Genomic DNA, 23592 nt, shown 5'->3' on the forward strand with positions numbered 1-23592 from the left:
GCAGAATGATGTCTGAACATCTAACTGCAGCCTGTACTACAACCAAAATTACATAAGAGCATATTACAAAGTTTATCTCAGTTCATGGCTGTGGAACTCTTCAGGTTTTGGGGTGCCTGAAATACAGTAACTAATAAATATATGCATTCATAGCAACAGCAGGCACCTATTTTAAGAAACATATTTCAGCTTAGTACTTATGTTTTCAGGAATCATTTTCCCATTTGGACTCACCTAGACACATGCATGCTGAAGGGGAATGCTGCCTGGTGAAAACATACACTACACTGACTGTCCTTACCCCACGGCTGCTGGTGGCAGTGGTGTGGAGATGAATCATCCTTTCATTATTATCCTTTTACTGTGCCTCATTGTGCAAAATAAACTTTCCCTGCTCTCAGCCAGGCGCAGAGGACAGATCTGCAAGGCAGGATGCGTGGCTGCATGGAGTCATAGGTCAGAAATCACACCTGGGAACACCTCACCTGCCTGTCCTGGGTTCCAGCACTGAGGCTGCAGCTCCGCAGGTGCTGCCAGGGGGGAAGCACAATTGTCCACAGCACCCTGGTCCTCCTTCCTGCTCCCCCAGCCACACTACGTGTACACACCCAGGCTGGTCCAAACTCCTCCTTAAGCTAGAAGTGAACAAAAAGAAAGTTTTCTACATAACTCAGAGTCTCTGCACACAGCACTGGTCAGTGCAGCTCCTTGTACTGGGATTCACAGCACAGTGCAGGGGAACGTCTGCTCAGGGATCCCAATTGTACATGTTTTGCATCTTCAAAAGCACTTTAACCTCAGTAGTAAAAGTAGCAGAGTCCATGAAGAATCAAGTCATGCAAAAGTTCAATAAACTCCTTTTGATATTTAAAGTGGAAAACGTGTTTATTAACATTCTTTCAAGCTTTCCTTAGTCAAGGCCATATAAAAAAAATCTCCATGTTGAGTATATGGTTTTACTTTCTACATAGTTACAGAGGTATTATATAGAATTAACCTTTTTTGTGATACACTGGTAAGTACTGAGTTCTGTGAGACAGGTGTAAGCACTTGTTTTCAAATCAGGTATTTGAAAATAACAATTTTTTATATACAGAGTTTAGCAGACTAATGTAGCATAAAATGCTCTTAGTAAGAGATATATGAGCCAAGGATCAATATAATACTTACCTAAAATTCTTTTTCTATGTGGAACAAAATCTCTGTCTTGGGCATCCCCCAATTCCTGCATTTTCACTGGAAACCAGACAACAAAGTAGTAGCAAGGAGGGGTAATTAATGTGCTTATGGTGGACCTGACCTTGTGAATTGCTCAAAACTAAACGTATATTTTAAGTTTTCTTAAACTGGGAATTGCTTAATGGAATTTCTTAAACTCAGCTACTGTGGCAAACTCCAAAGGATTATTTGGAATCACTGCTTTGAGATAGAAGTGGAATTTCTTCTGCTTTGATACACCAGCACACAGAATGTCGATCTGTTCTACATTTTCCTTCCAGTAGTGGTGACAGTTCTTAGGAAAATTCTACACAAACATGCAAATACAGGTCTTGTTGGGCCTAAGGGGTAACACATACCTACATGTAATAAATATTGCTCTCAGAATGACCCAGTTGTAGCTACAACATGGAAATAAAAGTACTTCCAGAGAAATCCCATTTCAACAAAAGACATTTAGAGTCTGTGTGATATCTCCATTGATATAAACTATTAACATTATTCATTACCATTGTGAAGTCCAGTTTGACTGTTGGTTTTGAGAAGACAGAATGTGTGACTGAACACCTGCATCAAAAATAAATCTATCGGTAATGATTTAACCCGAGTACTACTACATGAACTGCTGCTCCTATCAAAGAAAACAAATGGATTACAGATTAAAAGAGATTCCCTACGCAAAGGTTTGTAAATAGCCTTAAGAACCCTTTTGTTCGTACACTATTGGTCATTAGTAGTCTCAGACAGTGTTTGCCACTCTGTACTCCCTGTCCTCACTGGGCTGCAGCTGAACCACCACACTTTCTTCGTTCATCCCGTTCTCTGCATCACTGCTATCAATATTGTCATTGTCATCCTCCTCGTACTCCGAGGACTCGGTCATGTTCTGATGGGAATGGGACTCTGACAGAGCCCCGAAGGACTGTGTGCTGACTGAGGCCAGTGGTCTGAGCAGAGGAGTGTTCTCAGACACCTCGTTCTCCTCTTGGCTGCTGTCCGTCTCCGAGTCAGAGTCCCCCTGGGAAGGGACCACTTTCTGCTTACACACGGGGCAGGTTTTTTTTGTTTTTGTCAGCCATGGGTCCACACACTTGCAGTGATATGCTGTTGGAAAACAAAATGCAAGGACATCATTATCCAAATGAAAAGGACAGGGAAACCTGCTAAACTATGCTTCTGTTCAGTAACACAGGAGAATTTCAGAATGTAACTCACACAGGGAATTTTACTTCCACGTTTGTTGGCACACAGCCTGACAAAACACCTGATGGATTCAGAACTCACCCACATGGGTATATGCAATGAATACTTGTGTTCTCTACCGAGTGAATGAGAGCAGTCCTGCAACAGGCCACATTTAATGAGATAACCTTTAAAGCTTCTTGAGGAATTCTAACCACTCCGAAGCTGGCATGCCCACCATCATCATCCTCACAATACGTCTAACATCCACACCAACAGGTACCAAAGCACCTTGTTATTAAGTAAAATTACTGCATGATTTTGTGGATTTTAAATTAGGTCTGCAGTCTGTACTGCAACTGTACTGTGTTTAAAGAAAAACGTACATAAGTGTCTTACTTATGGTATTAAAAACCCAACTCTGCTTACTAACAGAGACTTCTACCTGGCAGAGAGCCTGTATTTACACAGGCCATCATGCCGTGTTTAGTATGTGGTCAAGCGTGTTTGGCAACATGTTCTTCACAAGCACTCGTGGTGGTGGTGGTGGTTGGTGGTGTTCAAGTTGAGTTACCTCTGCAGTCCCCCACTGGGAGAGATGCCGTGGACCTTTTCTTTCTCTTCTGAGAACTCCTTGTTTGTCAAGCTGGTTTGAAATTGGTTTTACAACTGAGGATCTACAAAGCTCCTGTCACTGGCTGCGTATGGAAGGCTGTAACATCAGCTGCCTCTTTGTTAACAATCTCTTATTGACGTGGTGATTGCTGTCACAGTGCCTGCTCAGAGCAGGAGTTCAGTGAAAAAAATGGGATAAAACTGTACCCAGCCAAAACGGCTGTAATATAGTTACAGCAGAGAGGCAGAGAGAGGGTCCCAAGCTAGGAAGGGTGAATTGTACCTTTCTTGAGAGCTTTTATCAAAAATACGTTTAAATCTAGAGATGCTCTTGGGCCCATGCCTCTTCCAAATTTCTAGATATAAGCACTTCAAATGCTTCCTTGTACTTTAAGGCAGTCAAAAGCAGTCTTGTCTTGTGGATAGATATACACATTACTGCTAAGTTCACCTTTGCAGTGAGATGGATTTCAGAAAGACTGTCACAGGGAAAATATCTCACCAACTTCAAGTGCAGTCAGGCAGTGGGTCTGCATGGACACAGGCTGCAGGACAGACTCATCCCTCCAGACACATCTTCAGGTCACCAAAAGCTCAATTAGGTTTTATGGTTTATTTCTCTTGGGGAAAGGAAAAGCCTATTTTTTTTTTTCACTGTAAAAGGTATTAAATACAGATATTTAAGGGGCAGTGTCAAGCCCAGATTTTCTTTCATGTATACATCCAAGGAAACATACGAAGTAGGAATGCTAGCCTTTTGGCTTTTAAAAGGAGAAAGCAAGCTTCCTCTTTTCCCACTTTGTACGCACAGTCCTGCATATTAGCAAAAAGAAACTTCATTAATCACTCACTAAACATATTTGCTGTGGGTTTTAGACAGTGTTCTACAGAGCTATTTTAATCCAAATACAAACCTAAAATACAGCTGCTTACCATGAGAGCACGGAAGGATCCTGAGCTTGTCTCCATCCTCATACTCATCCAGGCAGATGGCACACACATCGTATTCATCTCCTACAGCACATAATAAGAATCAGTTTGACTTTAAAGGACTTGCAGCAGACCCTCATCCTGACACACATCTGAGCCAGTGCTCCCCACTCCCCAGGCAGGGCAGCTCCTGCCAACTGCAGAGCTACTCCTGGACTTCTCATCTCTTTGGGACCAGAGATCATCCACTTCAGGATAATTTAAAAAAAAATTTAAACTGTGTGCTATCTCTATAATATTCTTTCATGCTCATTGAAAGAAAAACAAAAGGATCTAAAATATAGGATTCACTTTACTATACAGGTATTAATTACTGAAAAAACTTAAGGCAGAAAAATAGCAACAAATGAAACAGGGTAAAAAAAAAGAATCATAATAAGGAATGACAGTCTGGTCATGGGAGGAAGTTTAGTGTTTTGTAACTCCAATGTGACAAACAGGATACACGGCTCTGACAGTACTGACATGGTGTACACTGGTGTGGTACGTTATATGACCAAAGCAGAGACACTTCTTAGAGGTCAGTGCATTCCTGTTTAATTTTTTTGTCATGGACTTCACAACATGGTTCTTCCATCAGTTCTGATGGCTCTTTCCCCTTCCCTGAAGACAATGGCCTCCAAAGCTGCTCCTGTCCTGTGGTGGCTTTAGTCCAGCCACTCACTCCATTTGAGGAATGGGGAAAAGGGTCGGAAGGGAAAAAGTCAGAAAACCCTTGAGAAAAAGACAGTTCCATGGGTAAAGTATAAGCTGGACACACAAGGAAAGGAAAACAAGGAATTCCTTTGCTGCCTCCTATCAAAGTTTCAAGATCAAACAGCAGCAAGCAGAACAATGCAGTGTCCATGGTTTGGTTCCTAAATCCTTTGCCTCAACACACATGGATTCAAACACCTCTCTCTGTCCAGGTAAAGACAGAAAGTCAGAAAGTCCTGAACCTTTTGGTGCCTTCCATACCCCTCTGCTCCCAGGATTCTTTTCTGGGAAGTACACAAGAGCTCCATGAAAGGGGAGGAGACTGCCCTTTCCAGAGGGACGCTTAACTCCATGAGTGATAAGATAAGATAAGATATATAAATAATGAGCAAACAGGACCAAACCTAGCAGGGTCAGAGGGAAGGCAGGCGATGCCTTTGCAAACTGGTTTCTAGAATGAAGAAATATGGCATATCTTCTCTCTGTGGACATCGGTAGAACAGCCAGGGAAGCTCTGCGTGTGAAATTACTGCCCCTGGCCAGTAAGGGCAGTGAGGATTAGCAGAGGGAGCTGGTAAGGGGAAGCTGCTCCTGGTGCAGTTGGAAGCAGTTCACCAGCTGGAGGAGTTACTGGTATTGTCTTGTTACAAAATTGCACCCAAGGAATGTATCAGTTACACATCCAGGAGACACAAGCTCCGGCTGCACGCTGCCCTGACCATCATGTGTCCTTTAGATGTGCAAACTACCGCACAGGGAAACAAGCAGCTTGGCCCAGACTGCCTCTCCCCGTCACACGGCTGTAATCACATGTGCCAGCAACTTCCCGATCACTTGACTGACACGCATGGCGGAGGGACCGGGTAGTGACGGGGCCAAGTGCTCCCCTGCATGTTTGTCCATCCCATCACACGGGCAGTCATCTGCCCAACCCACGGGGCTGGGTGTCTGCACTCTGGTTACTCACTGTGCAATAAGGGAAGGCACCAGGAGACCCAGAGAGCAGTGCTGGAAAGTGACAGCAGTAAGACTCTCCCATAGACTGACTCCTTACTCATGTAATTCTGAGGCACTGCAGACATACACAACTAACTGAAAAGGACACCAACTGACCTTCTTGAAGCAACTTTTTCCTTGGAAACTTCTCTTTAAAGTACAACATAATTTACTTTGTATATTTATTCTAATTAGACTTCACAGGCAATCAATAAGAAAAACTAAAAATTACTATTTAGTAGCTTAACATAATTTTAAAGAGTTTCAAATTCAAAGCAGTAGGTCACTAGAGAAAGGCTCCGTCAGCCCTGCAGAAAAAAAACACTTTTTTTTTCTATGAGGCTGATTAACATTTCACAAATACTGTATCCTCTCAAACTGAGTATCTGCTCTGCACAAAGTGAGAGCCTTGTCATTAATAATGCAGGCTGGCTTTATCAAGGGCAAAGTTCTGTCCTTGAACCCAACCCAGGCACCTCCATCCCCTGGCCTGGCCTTTGAGCCTCAGCAAATACATTCCCTATTGACACATGCCAGGAGGTAATCAATCATTTAATTTAACTGCTTTTTCTTCTTATGCCTTGCAATACTTTGTGTGAATGACTATCAGATGGTAAAATGGTAACACATTTAAAAACAAAATGGAGAAGAAAAGTAGCAGATTTTTTCCTACTTTTAAGGAATAGACTAGAATAGAGAGGGCCTTAAGGTAGCTTTTCTATTCACTGAATAAAGTAACAGCTTAATTTCTGAACTTTGTCATTAGAACTTGCATCAATTTATTCACTACAGAAAATCGCAATGGCAAGTATTTTGGCATTAAACTGGAATTGTTCTTGCCCTCACAGAAGTATTGTGATTAAATGAAAGGAGCACTCCTCTAGAAAGGCAGAGAAGTTATACCCAAAAGTTAGTTTTATTTCTATACTCTCAACAATGTCAGGCAACTTACATGCCACTAATATTTACCAGTTTTCAGACAAATAATTATAGAATCATAGAACAGTCTGAGTTGGAAGGTCATCTATTCCATCCTTCTGCAATGAGCAGGACATCTTTCAGTAGATCAGGTTGCTCAGAGCCCCACCCAAATGAATGTTTCAGGGATGGGGCAGTCATAACCACTTTGGGCAATCTGTACCATGGCCTCATCACCCTCACTCATTTACCCTTAGTAAAAAACTTCTTCCTAATATCTAGTCTGAATCCACCCTCTTTTAGCTTAATACCATTGCCCCTTGTCCTGTTGCAACAGGCCATGGTAAAAAGTCTATCTCCATCTTTCCTATCAGCCCCCTTTAGGCCCTGCAAGGGGCTCTCAGCTCTCCCTGGAGCCTTCTCTTCCCCAGGTGAGCTGCCCCAGCTCTCCCAGCCTGGCTCTGGAGTAGAGGGGCTCCAGCCCTGAGAGCAGCTCCGTGGCATCCTCTGGATGCCCTGCAGCAGATCCTCATCTGTCCTGTGCTGAGGATTCCAGAGCTGGATGCGGCACTGCAGGTGGGAGTTCCAAATAAAGGAAATACTGCATCACAGTGACTGACTGCTGTGGTCACTGTCAATGGGAGGCCCACAAAGAACTTCTGTGGTATTTCTGCATTGATTTTGCAGTATATTATGCAACGTTTTAATGCTCACCCATAGTCTACTCTGCTCCCATTAAGGAAATGTTAGACCTCTTCTATTTCAGAGAACAGGGTCAAGCCAAACTTTTCGTGTGCTTTCATTCCAAAACCTACTATCTATTTCAATGTACTCAAAATCACCTCTAAAACTTAACAGCCCCCAAATTTACAGTGTTTTGGTGTTAAAAACAAAGAATGATCCACTTGCCTTTCTTAAACTTATGCACAGGAAGTTTCTTAAGCTGATCCTTCCTAAGCCGATTCCTTCTTGCTCTGTGTCTGTCCTGCACAAATTTTGTGATCTGGGAACATACATAAGACAAAATGAACAGTAAGTTAAAACAATAAAAGAACAATAAAAGTTTTGATTTATGAAGCTTTGCAGTAAGTTGGTCAAAAGGGAACTGCAGTTCACACTGAATCACCTCTTCCCTTGCCTGGACTCAAGCAAGAAGCCAAACAGGCCTAAAGGATTTCTCCATGACCATGGCACTTGGAACTGAGAGTATACAAAGAGAGAAAAAGTTATCTCCGTACTACAAAAAATAACAGCTATTGCTGCAATCCTCTAATGAGGTGTGTGAAAAGCAGGACACAAGGGCATCAACATCTCCTCTGTTTAGTATCCTTGCAAACTTACTCAGTGTGTACTCAGCTCCGGTGCCCAGGTCAAGAAGTGGCTGTGAAGCTGATAAGCACCACTGACACCCGACTGTCAGGCAGATGCTACCCCTTCACTGCAGCCCCCTGAGCAGACCCTCCTGACACCCATCGTACTGTGTACACATGAGCTTTAAGGGACATGTTTTGTCCAGAGAGATATTGTAAAAGACTGTATCAAAAACTTTGATCACTTACAGGTGATTTACGGGTTTTTTTTAGCATTCTGCTTTGTTTTCAGAGAGCTGTTGCAACTGTGATTGTGCCAAATGCGTCCAGGATTGTCAGTGAAACACGTAACTCGCAGTGCAAAAAATACTAATGCAGAACAAAATATTTTAAGAAAGTGTTTATAGAACAGCTGACGCATTACTTGGATTTTATTAAAAGGTAAAATAATAAATTGGGCAGAGATTCCAAAAACTGGGATGCTAAGTATTCTAAAAAAATATACAGCTATGCTATCTTACCTTTTCCAGGAGAGATGTCCCAACTGAGAACCTCTCCAGGCAGTGTATGTGCTGTGAGATATGTACGCTGTGCTTGCACTCATCACTACACCTGCAGTATAAACCAGTGAGCCCTGCACCATGGAACAGTGGGACTCATGATTATTAAGGCTGGTAAGGTGGGACGTGCTCTCAGTGTACAAGAGCACAAAGACAGGTCACTCTGTAGGGGGCCAAAAAGCAAGGGCTTGTGCAGTGGAAGAGTGGCAATGAGAACAATTCCCTGTAAGTAGGCATAGGGCAGGGAGAACATCTGAAAGGCTCATGATATGCCTTTGATGAAACTCTGCACCTCTTTATTTTACTGAGAAGCTAAAGGATTACAGGCAAGCGTGGTACAGGTACGTGCTGTACACGTTGCTTTCACTGTTCCCCTACTGCATCCCTTCCTTTAACCTAAGTATGTGACAGCTCCCTGACCATATGTTTGAAAGGAAAAATGTTATTAACAGAAGGAACTTACCATAAATATGACGATGAGAATAAGACAGATTCCTACTATTATTAAGAAGGGGATTAAGTAGTACTCCAAAGGAAGACTGAACTCTGGGATTAGCACAACATGGCCACTGTGGGGAAGAAGAATAAATACAATTTAAAAAAAAAAATTAAACAAAAGGTTGTCACTAGACACACTATAGGAATATTATCTGTGCACAAAAACATAGAAAATTCAGCCAATACCCACACAGTGTAAGGTAAATTAAATAAAAGGATAAAACAGTGTTTCTCAGGACATTTTTGGAGTTAAAACTACTTCCTGACCTCAATCATAAATCTAGAGCAACCAGAAAAACCACCTCACAGCTGCTTTGACAGCAGAATGAAAAAAAACCACATGATATCAAAAGATACAGTGAGATCATTCTTATTTACTAAAGCATTGTGGGTTGCTCTCAGGCACAAGATTTTACCTGGAATACCTATAGCCTCTGTTATCACAACATCCTATTTTAAATCTGTAAATATTCAAAAGAGGCATCTCAAAAGACACCTAATGCAAGGAATAACACAGCTGCATGTTAGGTAACCTACCCCTTTTCATAAGTAAATTCTTCTTTAAGAGAATTGGCTGACGTCTCACCAATAAAGACAGAAGGAATGTCAATCTTCTTTAAAACTTCAACTGTATAGAAAAAAACAGAAAAATATAACTGTTATTACATGGACACTCTATGGGAAGTCTTGAGACATAAGACTTAGAATTATGAGACTATCACAACAGGAAAACAAATTAGAATAGTGACATATAGACAAATGTACATGCATGCTACAGCTTTACGTCATACAAGTGCTATTATTTTTCCTTAACAATTTCTAAGGACTTTATTTCAGGTATAAAAATCAAAATTCCCAATTGAATATTTAAAGAGAGCATAAAACCAAAATATTTTGACAAGAAAGTAATCATCAGAGTAAGTTTAACCAGAACACCATTCTTTACTCAGAAAATTGATACAAGTCACACAGCTCCACTCATTTCCCAGAATTTCTGACAACTTGTATGATTTTGTGATCTGGCTCTGTAAGTTTTAATTAATCTGTCTTCCCTCCTTTTTACTTGAGAGACATAAGTAAACATACTGGAAACAACTGTGGTTAGATGAGGTCAAAAAGAAGAAGGGAGAAAATGAACAAGTCCCACATTTTTATTTCAGTCTCAAGAAACTGGATGAACTGTCTTCTCTGCTTACCAGTGAAGGCAATAATAAATGAAAAATTATTGAAAGATAAATCCCATATTCCAGAACACCTTCTCCTCAGCTTTACCTTATATTGATTTGCCCCCTACTGCTTCACATTTAAGGCTCAAAGTAACCAGAGTTTAGACCGTATCAAAGCTGTCAGGTTCCCCAAGTGTCACCTCACACTACCAGATCTGTGTTTGTTGTGGACTTGTTCTACATTCTGATTTCTCAGTGAAACACGAAAATAAGATTCACACAGGCTGAGAATGCATTAAACCCACTTTCACATAAGTGCCTGGGTTACTCAGCTCCCATTTAGTTTGTGGAGTTCATTCTTAGTTTACTCAATGGTGTTTCCACAGGGAAAGAATTTATTTTACTCTTATTTATGTTCTTGTTCCATACTGAGCAAGTTCAAAAATTGGACAAAATAAAGAAACGTCACAAAGAAAGTCATAGCAGCACTACAGAAAAAAACACACACACCCCCCATAAAACAAACTCAGCAGTTTGACTAGACTACAAGATCTTCTGAACATATTCACTCCACCAAGGTTAAAACCAGAACAGCTACCATGAGAATTAAATAATAAATCATGCCCTGGTCTCTAAACATTCTGAAAATAAGTACAGGTGATACGTATTCCTATGAAACTAGAATCCATTTGTCCAGAGGAACAGGAAAGTGTACCCAACAGTGCAACAACAAAATGGAATCACTAACAATCATGGTTTGACTCTATGATCTCGAGAGTCTTTCCCAACCTAAATGGGTCAGTGACTCTAAATACTAAAAAGTTGTATTTTAAAGTTTCATTTCCTTCCGAATGTATTTTTTCTACATTTCCTATATTTCTATTTAATTAACAACACATCAGCTATTTTCCACATCAGGCGTATAAATCTCAGATTTAACCCTTTAACCCAGAACGCAAACTAAATTTGGAAGAAAACCAAAAGAAATGCTCAGAGAAGGTAAAAGTCAATGTCACTAATAACACACAAGTATACATATATGTTTTTATACAAATATCTCCCATTTTTAAATGCTAAAAGCAGAAGGATTTCTGTTTAGGGTGGATTTTTTTCAATTTTTGTTGCTGTTGTTTTTTTGTTTTGGTTTGGTTTTTGGGAGTGTTTTTCTTTTCTTTGGGTTTTGTTTGGTTTTGTTTTATTTTTGTTTGTTTGTGCCAGTGGTTTTGTTGTTGGGGTTTTCAGGGGTCTTAGGTGGTGATGCTCTTGCCAGTGGGTGAAATGGTTTTTCAAACAGGAGAGAAGAAGTGATACCTGTACTTACTGTCGTTGGATCCCATGCTTATGAGGTCGTCAGAATCAACATTGTGAACTATAGCTGCCTTGTATCCAGCTCTCTGGGCATTTAAAACCTGTAAACCACACAAAAGACTTGTTGGAAAGACTACTGCTTCCAAACACAGTAACCTGTCTGTGCCCTGAGACAAGGAACACTTTCAGGGAGTTATTAATATGTGTGCAACATCATTTGCACTTACAAAATAAGTGTCTCCTTTCAAAGCAAAATCATATAATTTTTCTTATACTCATGTAACTATGTTATTTCTCCAGAAAACCAATTTATTATTGTCTGCAGAAAGACAATGTTTATATATACTAAAAATAAAGTTAATAACTTTCTATGGGTAGTTAAAAATAATATGTGATCACAATTGAAAATAAAGTCATTAATGTAATCTAGAAATTACCACTTGATAAATGTGGAATATCTCACCTGAAATCCCAGGTATCAGAAGTTTTCTCATGGAAAAGGGAAAAATTTAACTGGGTACAACGCTATTAACATCCTGTGTATTAGTTACATTTCTGAACTAGACTTACATTTTTACCAATACAAGCAAAGCCCAAGATCCATGTAAATGGCATTTATTGCAGTGACTGTCACTAACACAACTTAGCTTACAACTATTCATCCTGGATACTCTATCCGCCACAGTATAAAAACCCCTCACAAGCTGCAAAAAGCACTTAGAGGACCTTGAGAAAAATCTGGGTTTCATCCCAACAATACTGATTCTCTTCCCGTCCTGCTAATGACTATATTTCAAACAACAAGACAATGTTATTGGAAAATGTAGGATGCAGATACCTTGAGAAGTCCCAATATTACCAAAAAAAAAAAAAAATCCATTAAAGATGTCAGCATAGATGCATTTTGGGAGTTCGGCCAATATTACATCACCACAGAAAATATCCACAAAGAAATCAAGATACAGCTACGCACCTGCATTTCTAGTTTTCAGTGTAAAACAGGAGAGATGGGACTTTCAAATTAACTCCAGTTTTTGTTAAAATCTGCATTCTGAAGTCAGTCATGCAGTTGATGGGTAATTTAGCTCACATCTTGGCACATATGCAACTTCCTTGCAGAAACTGCAGGGCAAAATGCTGTACTACGTGTGCAATTATAAAATGCAATACTGCAATAGTATTGACAACGTACCAGAGGTGAATTCACTGGCCAGTGAGCGCACAGATACGCTCAGTCGCTTTGGAAATGCTGACTGATCCACTTGCAGCCTTGCTCTTTGTCTAATAGCAAATGTGTGGGAATCCCCTTTTTCATCAATATTACATGAAATATATAAGTCCTGTTTTCCTTAAGACATCCTTAGCTATAGCATGCCAAGGGGTCATTTTCATGAAAGCCATATATTCTATCCAAGCACAGATAATTCTAATTTTGCATTTTCAACATCATGGAATGTTAAAGGCTGGAAGGGACCCTAAAGATCAGCGTGTTGGAGTGGGTCTAGAGAACGGCAACCAAGCTGCTGGAGGGCCTGGAGCGCATGTCCTGTGAGGAGCAGCTGAGGGAGCTGGCGTTGTTTAGTCCAGAGAAGAGGTGACTCAGGGGTGACCCTGATGAGGCTCAGGGAGGACCATTCTCTACAACTGCCTGACAGGAGGTAGCAGGCAGCTGGGTGTCAGGCTCTGCTCCCAGGCAAACAGCAATAGGACAAGTGGATATAGTCTTAAGTTGCACCAGGGGAAAATTTAGGTTGGACACGAGGAAGAATTTCTTCAGAGAAAGATGGTTAGATATTGGAAGGGCTGCCCAGGGAGGTGAGGGAGTCACTGTCCCTGGAGGGACGTGGCACTCAATGCTGTGGTCTAGTTGACAAGGTGGTGTCCGATCGTAGGTGGGACTTGATGGTCTCTGCCTTATCTGCCTCGAAAATAAAATTCTCCCTCCCCTTCACATCAGTACCTACTCTACTATCAGCTGTAGATATTTCTCTAAAGTACCAGTAAATTCTTTGAAAGAGAGAGGAAAAAAATAAATAATAATAAAAAATAATTTAAAAAATCTTACCTTGACATCAAAGTTGCACTCCAGCCTTCGGATTAACACAATAAAAGCACCAGAGGAGTTGTCTCTCAGTGGAGGTGGGGCTATAGGCTCACACGCATTCTCAGGTTTAGAATTTATTAGAAATCCCTAGAAAACATGAACAGAAACATGAGCTTCTTTCCTATTTGTCTTAACAAAAGAGTTGGTAGACAAGAATAAAACCACATTTTCACACAACAGCTAAGCAAATTCTTATTATCAGCTGAATCCTATATTGTAGCAAGATTTCTGCTACTTCTCTGACTTTAAGTCATCAGAATCTTTGTCTGTAAAGAATTACAAAGTTAGAAAGAAAATAGTTTTTCTAATCACATCATACTCAGACTTTGCAGTATAATTTAACATAAAGAGGATGGCATCCTGTTGCAACCAATATCACAGCATTTTTTAAAGTAATTAAAATTTTAAGGCAAAGGAAGAAGTTTTAGTTTAATATTCAGGACTAAACTTGTTATTACTTCTACACAGGTGATGACACCTACCTTAAATAAGACACAGAGCTGTCTAGCAGTTAAAAAGGTTAAAATCAAAGCTTCTTATATCTATTTTTGATGTATTAAATTGGCTCACTACTTGGGTAAATCACTTAATCACCGTCTGTTATACAGCTCTAACACCATTCTGCCCATGGGAACACCCACTGGGCACGGAAATGAAGTCTGCTTGAGGGGAATTGCAGAGAATTTTTGAATTACAGGTATCATTATAGCACTTTATTCCCCTTTGCAATTAAAAGGGCCACATGCAACTGAAGAGTGATCCAGCCTTGTACTTTCACACCAGCTTCATTTTTTGCATAGTGGTTACTCACAACATTGCAACATCAACAATGCTGCAGAGCCAGATTTTGGGGCCATACACCCTACAGACAGAAGAACAGGCAACTCTTATCTTTTTTAGTTTACAGAGAAAATGTTCAGCAGATACAGTTCTCTTGATACATATTCGGGAGATGTGTATAATATAATACCTATATATACATTTTATATATATATATATATATATATATATATATATATATATATATATATATATATATATAATTTATTTCACCTTCAAGCCTTCTGCTGGCAGTCTGTAGCCAAATCTAGCAGGCAGGTCATCAAAAGTCTGGGTTCCATTTTCAAGGTTGTACTAAGAGAAACAAACCAACAAAGAAATAAATAGAACAGGTTTGCACCAAGACAGAAAATAGTTAGCAAGTTTTAGAATGACCATGAGCTTCCACTTTAAAACAGAAGAACACTGTAAAGACATAAATCTGTGGAAGCTTTGTTCCATCTTTCCTTGTTCATCTTCAGTAGCTCTATGCCATGCCTGACCAACAAAGAAGTCATACAGGAAAAGGTGCTAACTGAAAGCATGCTACATTTTTCTCATACAAAGCAAAAGTTGTGAACTCTACAATAACTGACTTGAATGTACATCAGTTGTAAGTTTTACTAAATGGTTTAGTGACTCAGAAATGTTTGTCTATTCTTTGTATCATCCCACTGTCACACAGAACAGCCAAGTAAGGCTCATGTTTGCTTCAGAGGGACATTTTCTAACAGCCAGACTTAGACAGAGGAACTCAAACTATAGTTCAGAGATAAACACTGCCATGATTTATCTGAACTCCTCCAGAGGAGTAACATTTTGAAGGAGCTTTCTTCCCACAGACTCTAACAAAATTGAGGCGAAAGAGGTGGGAATGGAGCCAAGTTTCAAGGAAGCTTCCTTGTCTGTATAATCAATGTGCTCCACAGTCTCTCCCCCCAACCTTCCACCACACAGAGCACCAGTGCACCACCTTCTTCAAAACATCCTTCCTGAGCTTGTGCCACCGCCAGTTACTTGGCAAGTCCCAGCTAAAGCCAAGTGTCAGACACAAACCTATTTATTTTTACTCCTTTTTTATAAAATAAGCAATTCTGCCTCAAATACACATAACAGCACTTTACACATACATGATCCTTCATTTGAAGCTGCAACTATGCGAGAACACAGAAGCATAAAGACTTAAATTACAAGGGAACAGAAGAATTTTTCCTTAGTGAACCCAAAACTACACTAGTTTTGCAAACAAATGGGTAATCATTAAACTGTGAAATCTCTCGAGATTGTAAATGATCTGTATGCCAGCAATGCCACGTGACACTGCTAACATTCCCTTTTCCGAGCATTCCATTGGTTCCTTTGTGCAGTAGTTTAGAGTCCACTTCATGTCTTCATTTCTTACTTCAAGATATTCTCAGAATAAATCTGCAACTTTCAAATATCCAAGAAAAAAAGACACTTCATTTTTATATGGAATCATTTTAGAATACTGCACACAAAAGTTTAAATAGAAAAAAATTAAACTAAACTTCCAAAATGCCCTATTTTAATTTTTGAGGTGTGTGTGGGGTTGTTTGTTTTGTTTAAATAACCTTTATAAGAGAGGAAGAAGCAAGAATAAAAGTCAAGTTTTTTATGAAAAGAGGAAGCACGGGCTTGGTGACAGAGGAAAGGAGAAATTATGTTTACAGTAGAATAACACTTCCAAATTTCACAATAAAATGGTCACGTCAGTGCTGCAATTAAGCAATTATCTATCTGCATTGTTTCCTTACTTTTTTCCTACAAAAAGTATTGATAAATAGTAACAACTGAAGATCCAAACAACATACTTCAGTGTTCATCAACCCCATGTTACCACATACTTTTCAGAATTTTTATTTCAAAATTTGGCTTCAAGGGCTTGTCACTGTTCTCTCAAGTTGATATGGTATTACAAACTCCTCTGCATATCATTAGAACAAGCAGAGAACACAGAGCCTACAGTATTCAGGTTTAATTATTTCGATAGCTTAAGCTCTATCCTACAAAGACATTTATAACATCCTTCTTAAAACTTCACAACATATCACCTTGGTAATAAACAGCAAAACAAAAACTCTTCCCATTGGCCTATTTCATTATACTGTTTATTAGCCTGATGATCTGAAATTCTACACACCCCAAAATTTTTTCTTAACGACAGCAGATATTTTCAGCTATTTAAAAAATAGCTACATCTAGGTGTAGTACTCACAAAAACCCTTCCTGACAAGGCCTCCACACACACATAAATTATACTAGCCATAGAAGATTGATTACTTTATTTATTTATATCCAGTAACCCTACAAAATGGCACCCATCACCAAAACTTAAACTGCTGTCTCAGCCAAATCATGGAATTCTTTTAATAGGATTATCACATGCTACAGGACATCTGGTCAGAGTGGAACTTTGCAAATGTCTAAGGGAATTAAGTGCTTTCACTGTCACGGTACCTGAGCACATATCATCTGCAAAGTCATTTGAAAATGTACAATTTATTTTTTCTATTGAAATAAACTGCTAAGGTAATTCCATTTCAAGCACCATGCTGGAACATTTATTGTATTAACTGATAAATTAACAGAATAGTTGAAAAGAAGATTTGATTTTAGAGATATTTCATCTATGTAGAAAATATACTTACTGCTAAAATATCTGCCTCCACAGGTAGAAGATTCAGGAAAGCAAATAACTGCACAGTCACAATAGTGTATATCTGAGTGGCAGACAACATCAGCATTCCTATTGACAACAGCATATTTTATTCAGTACCTGCAAGGAAAAAAAACAAGAGTCAACGCACATGGTAAATACTTTGCTCTGTCATTTTACGGGGCTCTCTTGGTTAAGTGTCTTCTGGCAAGACATTTAACCTCAGTGGGAGGGACCGCATGCAAAATCTACAAAATCGTAAGAGCAGCACTTCAGAAAGCTTTAGGCACCATACAGCTATGCAAGGGATGAATATTCACATTATATTAATCATCCTTAGACTCTTCATTTTAAAATTCCCTTCTTCCAGCGTAAATCCAAATCAGCAAAATTCCTCATACACCTGGAGTCTAAAAGCATTTACTCTAAATATACACTTCTTTTGCAAGTGTGAGACCAACGTGTAACAAACACAAATCAACTGTATCGACCTCAGAGAAACTCAGAGATGCGTCAATGAGACACCTGCACTGGGCAGCAGCTCTGGTCCCCTGGAAAGAGCATGCATTTTTGAGGTCTTTCAAGACAAGGACGTGACTACTATGTAAAGTTTGCTTAGATGCACTTCCCCAGCTCCTGACTTTAAAAGGAAGTCAATTCTGCTTTGCTAATAAGGGCCTGCAAACTTATGCTCTCACAATCCACAAACATATGAACAGCATGGTACAAATCTGCAACTCAAATCCACGAAATATTACGTTTAATGTAGTAAGAAATAGTGCTTCTGCTACGCTTTCATTTCAAATTCTTAATACCACATGCCCAAAAGCATTTCCTCCAATATGGGGCTTTCAGTTCTTACACAAACACGAGGCTGTCCCATAGTCCACACTCATAGGGAGGTAACAATTCCAACAGCAAAACTTGAAAGTCAAGCATCCATAACCAGTTGCAGTAATGGGTGAGATTCAGCCTCAATCTATGCTATCAAGAAACGCAATCTGAACCACAGGAATGGTTAGTTGACAAAGGGATAGAGACTTCCAGAGAAGAAGGACGTGGAACTGGTAAAGAATGTCCAGATGCTCATCAAACTTGTCCCCCATTACCCATGAGCTACATGTAGAGGCATCTGTCCTGTTAGATATTCCCAAAATACAGGACAGATTAACGCCATGCCCCTCTTCCCCTAAAAGAATTAAAGTAGTGTTTGTTTTTTCCTACAACTTTACCCTTTCACTGTCTTTTCCCCAGATGTCGTATTCTATCAAAGCAGAACTCCCATCAATGCAGTTTCCCCAAAGTGCCAGTATAAGATGTTCTGGATCATTTATTAACAGCCCTTCCATCTAGGGAATTCGAGAGACAACTACTAGTTTTCTTCCCTGTGTCTGCTGCTACAAGTGCCCATCCTACAGAGTTCAGTGGGACAACTACAGCAACACAAGCTCACGGGAGAAAAAGCTCAGTGGGATTCTGCACTGTGATCCACTAGGATGAACAACTGCCTCTGTCTGCTGGACATGGTCTTAAAAGAGATTATCAAAGAATTCTTTCACACAGAAACTTTATTTCCAACAAAACTACTAACTGAGGTAATAAATTTCAGTGCTTAAAAAAATACTTTTTTGGTTTTCTTTGACAAGGGCCATCTAAACAACAAAATCTCTTTAGACCATGGAATAGAAATGGAGAATTACCCTATCTCAGCCTCCCCCAATAGCCTTTTCCTTATTACCTTGGGACAGAGTAAGAGATCATCACCAACTCCCAGAAATTCCCTGGCATTCAGAACAACCCCATGAGAACCCCAGGGTCTCTGCTCTGCACCAACAGTCGTGACTGACCATCCCTGCGCTGCTGCTACAGGCACAATCCAGTCTGGAGACACACGGTTATCAGCTGTCTACAGAGGAACTTCACATTCCTCTCAGGCTTAGCTACAGCATGATGAGGGGCAGGCAGCCTCTCAGGAACACAGAAAGCACAGAACATCTTATTCCCCTTACAAAAACTCACACCTAAATGGGACCAAGCTAGAAAATCCAACATTCAGAATTCAAATACACCTTGAACCCCCGAGCACCAAACAGGCACCAATGAAGTGCAACATTCAGCAGGAAATGTAACCACTGCCACTGCTGGATGTAAGAGAATTGCTCAGTTCACAGACAGATCAAGTCTAAGATTTTTCCAGTCTCAAAGAGATTACTGGAAATAACATAAAACTGTCACAACAAAAACCAAACACAAATACATGGGATCCAATATTGCTATAAGAAGTAAAATAATTCATAGACAAGTTTTAGAAGTGAATAGTATGTGCTTAATAATATAATAATCAGAACATCTGGATCTCCTCTAACTTCTTTAATTGGAGGAATTAAAAGTACTTCACAAATAATTAAACTCAATTAGGCCATCCAAATTGTTTGTATGATTGTTGAAAGCCTCCCAATTGTAGCTTCTGTAGGAATGGTTCCATGTGGATTTGTTTTCATTTGACTGTAGATATTCCATTCTGAAAATTTTCTGTTGACTCATCAGAGAAATCACAGCCAACACTACTGCTTTCTCTTTCAGAATCAAGAAACACCTAAGAATTCCTGTCTTCCTGTCCTATCTTTTGTGGGCTTTTCAAGCAAAAAAGCATCATCCCATGATGTGTGATTCTCAATGTTAATTTAAACAAATATCAGAGTCAGATTTGATTTAAACTAGCATGAAGAGAATTAGAATTCATTATTATTATTGGGAGCAAACAGCTGATATTTTCAAGAGAGTTCTCGTAATTCTGACTTGTCATTTAGACATATGATGCTTTGTGAAACTTTCAACTGGTTCACGGGAACTGAAGTTACAGTCACAGGAACTGGTAATGAGTTACGAAATTAATGAATTTTTATTGCTAAATTAAGACTTACCAGCTTTTCTCATCAGCCTGCCCTAAAAAAAGAGGACATTGGTGAAACTGGAAGGACAAAAGAACCATTGTTTGAAAAATACAGCCATCTTTACTATGACAGAAGCAACAATACACTTGAAGCTATCACAGCACTTTAACCAACACAGTAAATTCAACACATACCTTACAACAGAGAGAAAAGCACTAAAAGAGCATTGAACAAGGTTAGAAAATATCAGAATTAAATTGGTCCTTGCCAACAACATGCACATACAGTGAAGTCTTCCCTGTCGTACATACAAGTTCCTCCAGGCCCAGGAACTGCTGCCTCAAGCACGAGTGAAAAAGCCTTACAATTCCTGAAATTCCGTAGCACTTTGGAAAGCATCCCCCTCTCAGCTGAGGGAAGCAGCTCAGAGCACAAAGAAATACAGGTGTGTGGAATTAAGGGTTAGGCTACAAACCACACACAAAAAATTGAACCTGGCTCTGCAGTAACCTTTAGCACTTTACACCTGATTTTCCAGTGTGTACGGACAAAGTCATCCATAAATAACTTTGGGCATTTCTTCCCACTCTGCATCCCAGAACTCACAAACTAAACTGAGCCTGAGGTGCTGCATCCCTGTCAGGGACTGAACAGGGCAGAAACATGGACAGGAAATTGTGGGCTGTGCTGGACCACAGCTACGAGCAGCAAGACACCCCTGAAGTAAACACACCGAGCACATTTATGACAGGTGTCACAAAGAAATTATATGGCTCAAGACACAGATAAGAACATTAGGGCTTTTGGCAAATATCCACAAACCAGATCGCACAAACTACACACAGATATCAAGTTTTCACACATTTGTATCTCAATCAACTCAAAATGTGTTTCAGAGCAGAAGACAACACAAAGCAATCCCATGCCCACATGGTTATGTGTGTGCTTCAACTCTCTCAATAAAACAGCTCTTTCCCTTGTACTTGTGAAAAAACCTCAAACCTGTACATGTGTATTAAACAATTTTAAATTCTATTTAAAGCCTAGCAGGATTATAATGCTTACAGGAATAAAAAAAATCATAATAACATACAGAAACTTTGTCCTGACGCACCTTCAGTGACAACATTCCAAGTAGTTCAGTAGCCTGGGTTGCACCTTCCAAAACTCCACAAGCTAATACCAATAACTGTCATTCACATCCCTCGAGCCCCCCATATCTCTTTTTGCATTTTCATGCCATCACATCACTACTGACCCAAATCTCCATCTCACACCTCTCACCAAACTGAACGCTAATGCACACAAAGGAAAATCAGAGTCAGACCCGTTAAGATGAAGGAACATTTCCTCTCAATTCACTTTAATCTTATCACTAGGAATCTGGCTGTCAGCCAGACCGAGTCCACACTACTCATTATCCTGCAATACCAGCCAGCACCTGGGAGCGCAGCCAGCCTCAGGAACCGCACACCGGGCTGAGACGCGAAATGCCCAAGCAAGGGCCGAGCTTTCCCCGGGCCAGGGACGACGCTCGGGAAGCGCCCCAGCAGCTCCCGCTCCGCTCCCTCGCACGGGGCCGGGCAGCACCGAGGCCACGGCCGCTTCATCCGAGCCCAGCCCTGGCTCCGCCTGAGCCGCGCTGAGGACCGCGCCCCGCCTCGCCACTCCAAGGGTGGAGGCAAATAAGCGCTGCGCAACGAAGCGCCGGGCCTGGGAATGCTCAGCGGCCGCACAGCCCGGGCGCCCGGCGGCGGGGAGAGCCCGAGGAGCGCTGCGGCCGCACCCCAGGGCAAATCTGCGTCCCGGGGACCCCGCCCGGCCCGGCGCTCACCTGCGGCCTGGCTCCGCAGCCCGGCCCGGTCCCGCACTCACCCGCCCCGCGGCCTGGCCCCGCGCTCACCTATAGCCCCTACCCTGCCCCGCACTCACCCGCGGCCCAGCCCGGCCCCGCGCTCACCTACAGCCCTGCCCTGCCCCGCACTCACCCGCGGCCCGGCCCCGCGGCCCGGCCTAGGCCCACGCCATGGCGCCTTCCGTGCGCTCAGCGCCTGCGCCGGAAGTTCCGCCTGACGGCGCGCAGCCGCAGCCACAGCTCTGAGGCACCTCATTGGCCTCCTAGGCTGTCACTCACCCAAGAAGGGGCGTGGCGTGGCTCCCCATTGGACCCGCCCGCGGGGAAGGGCGGTGCCTCTCCCGCCCCGCCGCCAGGGGGCGCGCGGCGCCGGGCGGGCCCACAGCGCCGCCTCGAGGCGGCTCGGCCTGAGGGAGCGCGGGGAGGGGGGGCTGCTCCGCCACACAACTCCCGCAACCTGCGGTAGGAGACAGTGCGGGGCTGGAATTCCACCGGCGGCTGGGGGAGGTCTTGTCTTAAACAGCAACGCCAAACGCGGACAAGAGAGGAGGCGGAATTAACCTGAGCGTTAGGCCCCCCCACCGGCTTCTCGGGGCCTTGTACCTATTTCCCAGCCATAACATTGCAAACACTTCCTGTAGATATATCTATGGCAATTTATAAGCCTATAAATTGAAAAAAATTATGCTGGAACATGCTATTATGTTGTAAAACTAACCCTTCAACAGTTGACCAGCCTTTCTGTTTAACAAAATTAACTATTTTTTAAAGGAAAGAAGAGTTATGAGAAGATGTTATGCATCATGTTAGTAACTTACCACCTGTGATGGTTTTAGTCTAGGCCTTCCTGATGACCAGTTTGTAACCAAGGAAGTAGCCAAGTACCCAGTATTCCACACAATTTTTACGTAAACCAGAGTATAAATAAGTCAGAGATTAGAGACCTCGCTCTCTTCTCTTCCGGCGAGGTTTGGGAACAGTGGGTCCCTGCGTTGGTCTCGCTTATCTCAGGCTGAGGCCTGCAGAGTCCACCGTCCTGCCACAAGAAGGTTTGGAGAGTGCTGGCTGTGACTGCCGATCCTGCTGTTCTAAGGGACGTGGTGAGATCTGTTTTGTTAGTTATTAGTATAGTTTAATCTAGTATACCTGTTCGGTGTCCCTTTTATTCCCTTTCGTCCCCTTTTTTCCCCTTTCCCTATCCCTTCGAAGAGTGGACCCCCTTTTACTGTGTATATAGCATATTAACTGTACATAATTGAAATTTACGTAAATATAGATATATTTTTATATAAGCAACTTGACTTTGAGTTCTTTAATTTTTATAATTTCTTTTTCCTTTAACTTAAAGGAAAAAAGGAAGGGGAAAGGAGGCTGCTATCGTAACTTTCGGGCATTTAGCAAGAAGCCAAGTCCAAACCATCACACCACCCTGTTTTTTTTTTTTTGTTTTTTTTCTTTATTTAACATGGTAGGAACACGCTTTCAGCACCCTGGAGCAGCAGCACCACCAGCATTTGGATGACACAGATGTAAATGGCTGTAAATGGAAACGGGCTTGAACTGCGGATCTACAGCTGGCAGAATTATAATTTGATTCTGTTGCAGCAACACGCACTTCGGAGGGGACCCGTCACCCTGGCCCCCCCTAGCGCAGCTGTCCCGCAGCTTCCCGGAGCGATCCCGCCCCCCCGGCCCGGGACAGCGGTTCCCGCGGGGCCTGGTTCCTGCGGGGCAGGCCCGGCCCGGACAGCGGTTCCTGCGGGGCCTGGTTGCTGCGGGGCGGGCC

General features: G+C 41.6%; 1 protein-coding gene across 1 annotated transcript; it reads right to left on the reverse strand.

The window, feature by feature from the left end:
• Positions 1-858: 858 nt before the first annotated feature.
• RNF13 (ring finger protein 13) lies at positions 859-22016 on the reverse strand. Its single transcript, XM_027891891.1, has 10 exons — positions 21940-22016; positions 17050-17177; positions 14615-14695; positions 13523-13648; positions 11471-11558; positions 9521-9611; positions 8949-9054; positions 7525-7618; positions 3949-4029; positions 859-2322 (listed from the first exon to the last, which is right to left on the reverse strand). Exons 2-10 carry the CDS (start codon positions 17161-17163, stop codon positions 1958-1960), a joined length of 1146 nt encoding a protein of 381 aa, XP_027747692.1. The 5' UTR covers positions 17164-17177; positions 21940-22016; the 3' UTR covers positions 859-1957.
• Between the last annotated feature and the right edge of the window lie 1576 nt (positions 22017-23592).

The sequence above is a fragment of the Empidonax traillii genome, unplaced genomic scaffold (genome assembly GCF_003031625.1).
Source record: "Empidonax traillii isolate 1590-97213 ecotype Southwest subspecies unplaced genomic scaffold, ASM303162v1 scaffold334:size599637, whole genome shotgun sequence".
NCBI lineage: Eukaryota > Metazoa > Chordata > Aves > Passeriformes > Tyrannidae > Empidonax > Empidonax traillii.

What these genes read in the sequence shown, in the direction of transcription:
- RNF13 (XM_027891891.1), bottom strand. Translation starts at nt 17,163, where the DNA reads ATGCTGTTGTCAATAGGAATGCTGATGTTGTCTGCCACTCAGATATAC. An exon ending in TGCCAGCAGAAGGCTTGAAG is followed by an intron (nt 13,649 to 14,614) that starts GTGAAATAAATT and finishes CATGTTTTCTAG; the next exon opens with GGATTTCTAATAAATTCTAA. An exon ending in AGTGCAACTTTGATGTCAAG is followed by an intron (nt 11,559 to 13,522) that starts GTAAGATTTTTT and finishes TGTGGTTTACAG; the next exon opens with GTTTTAAATGCCCAGAGAGC.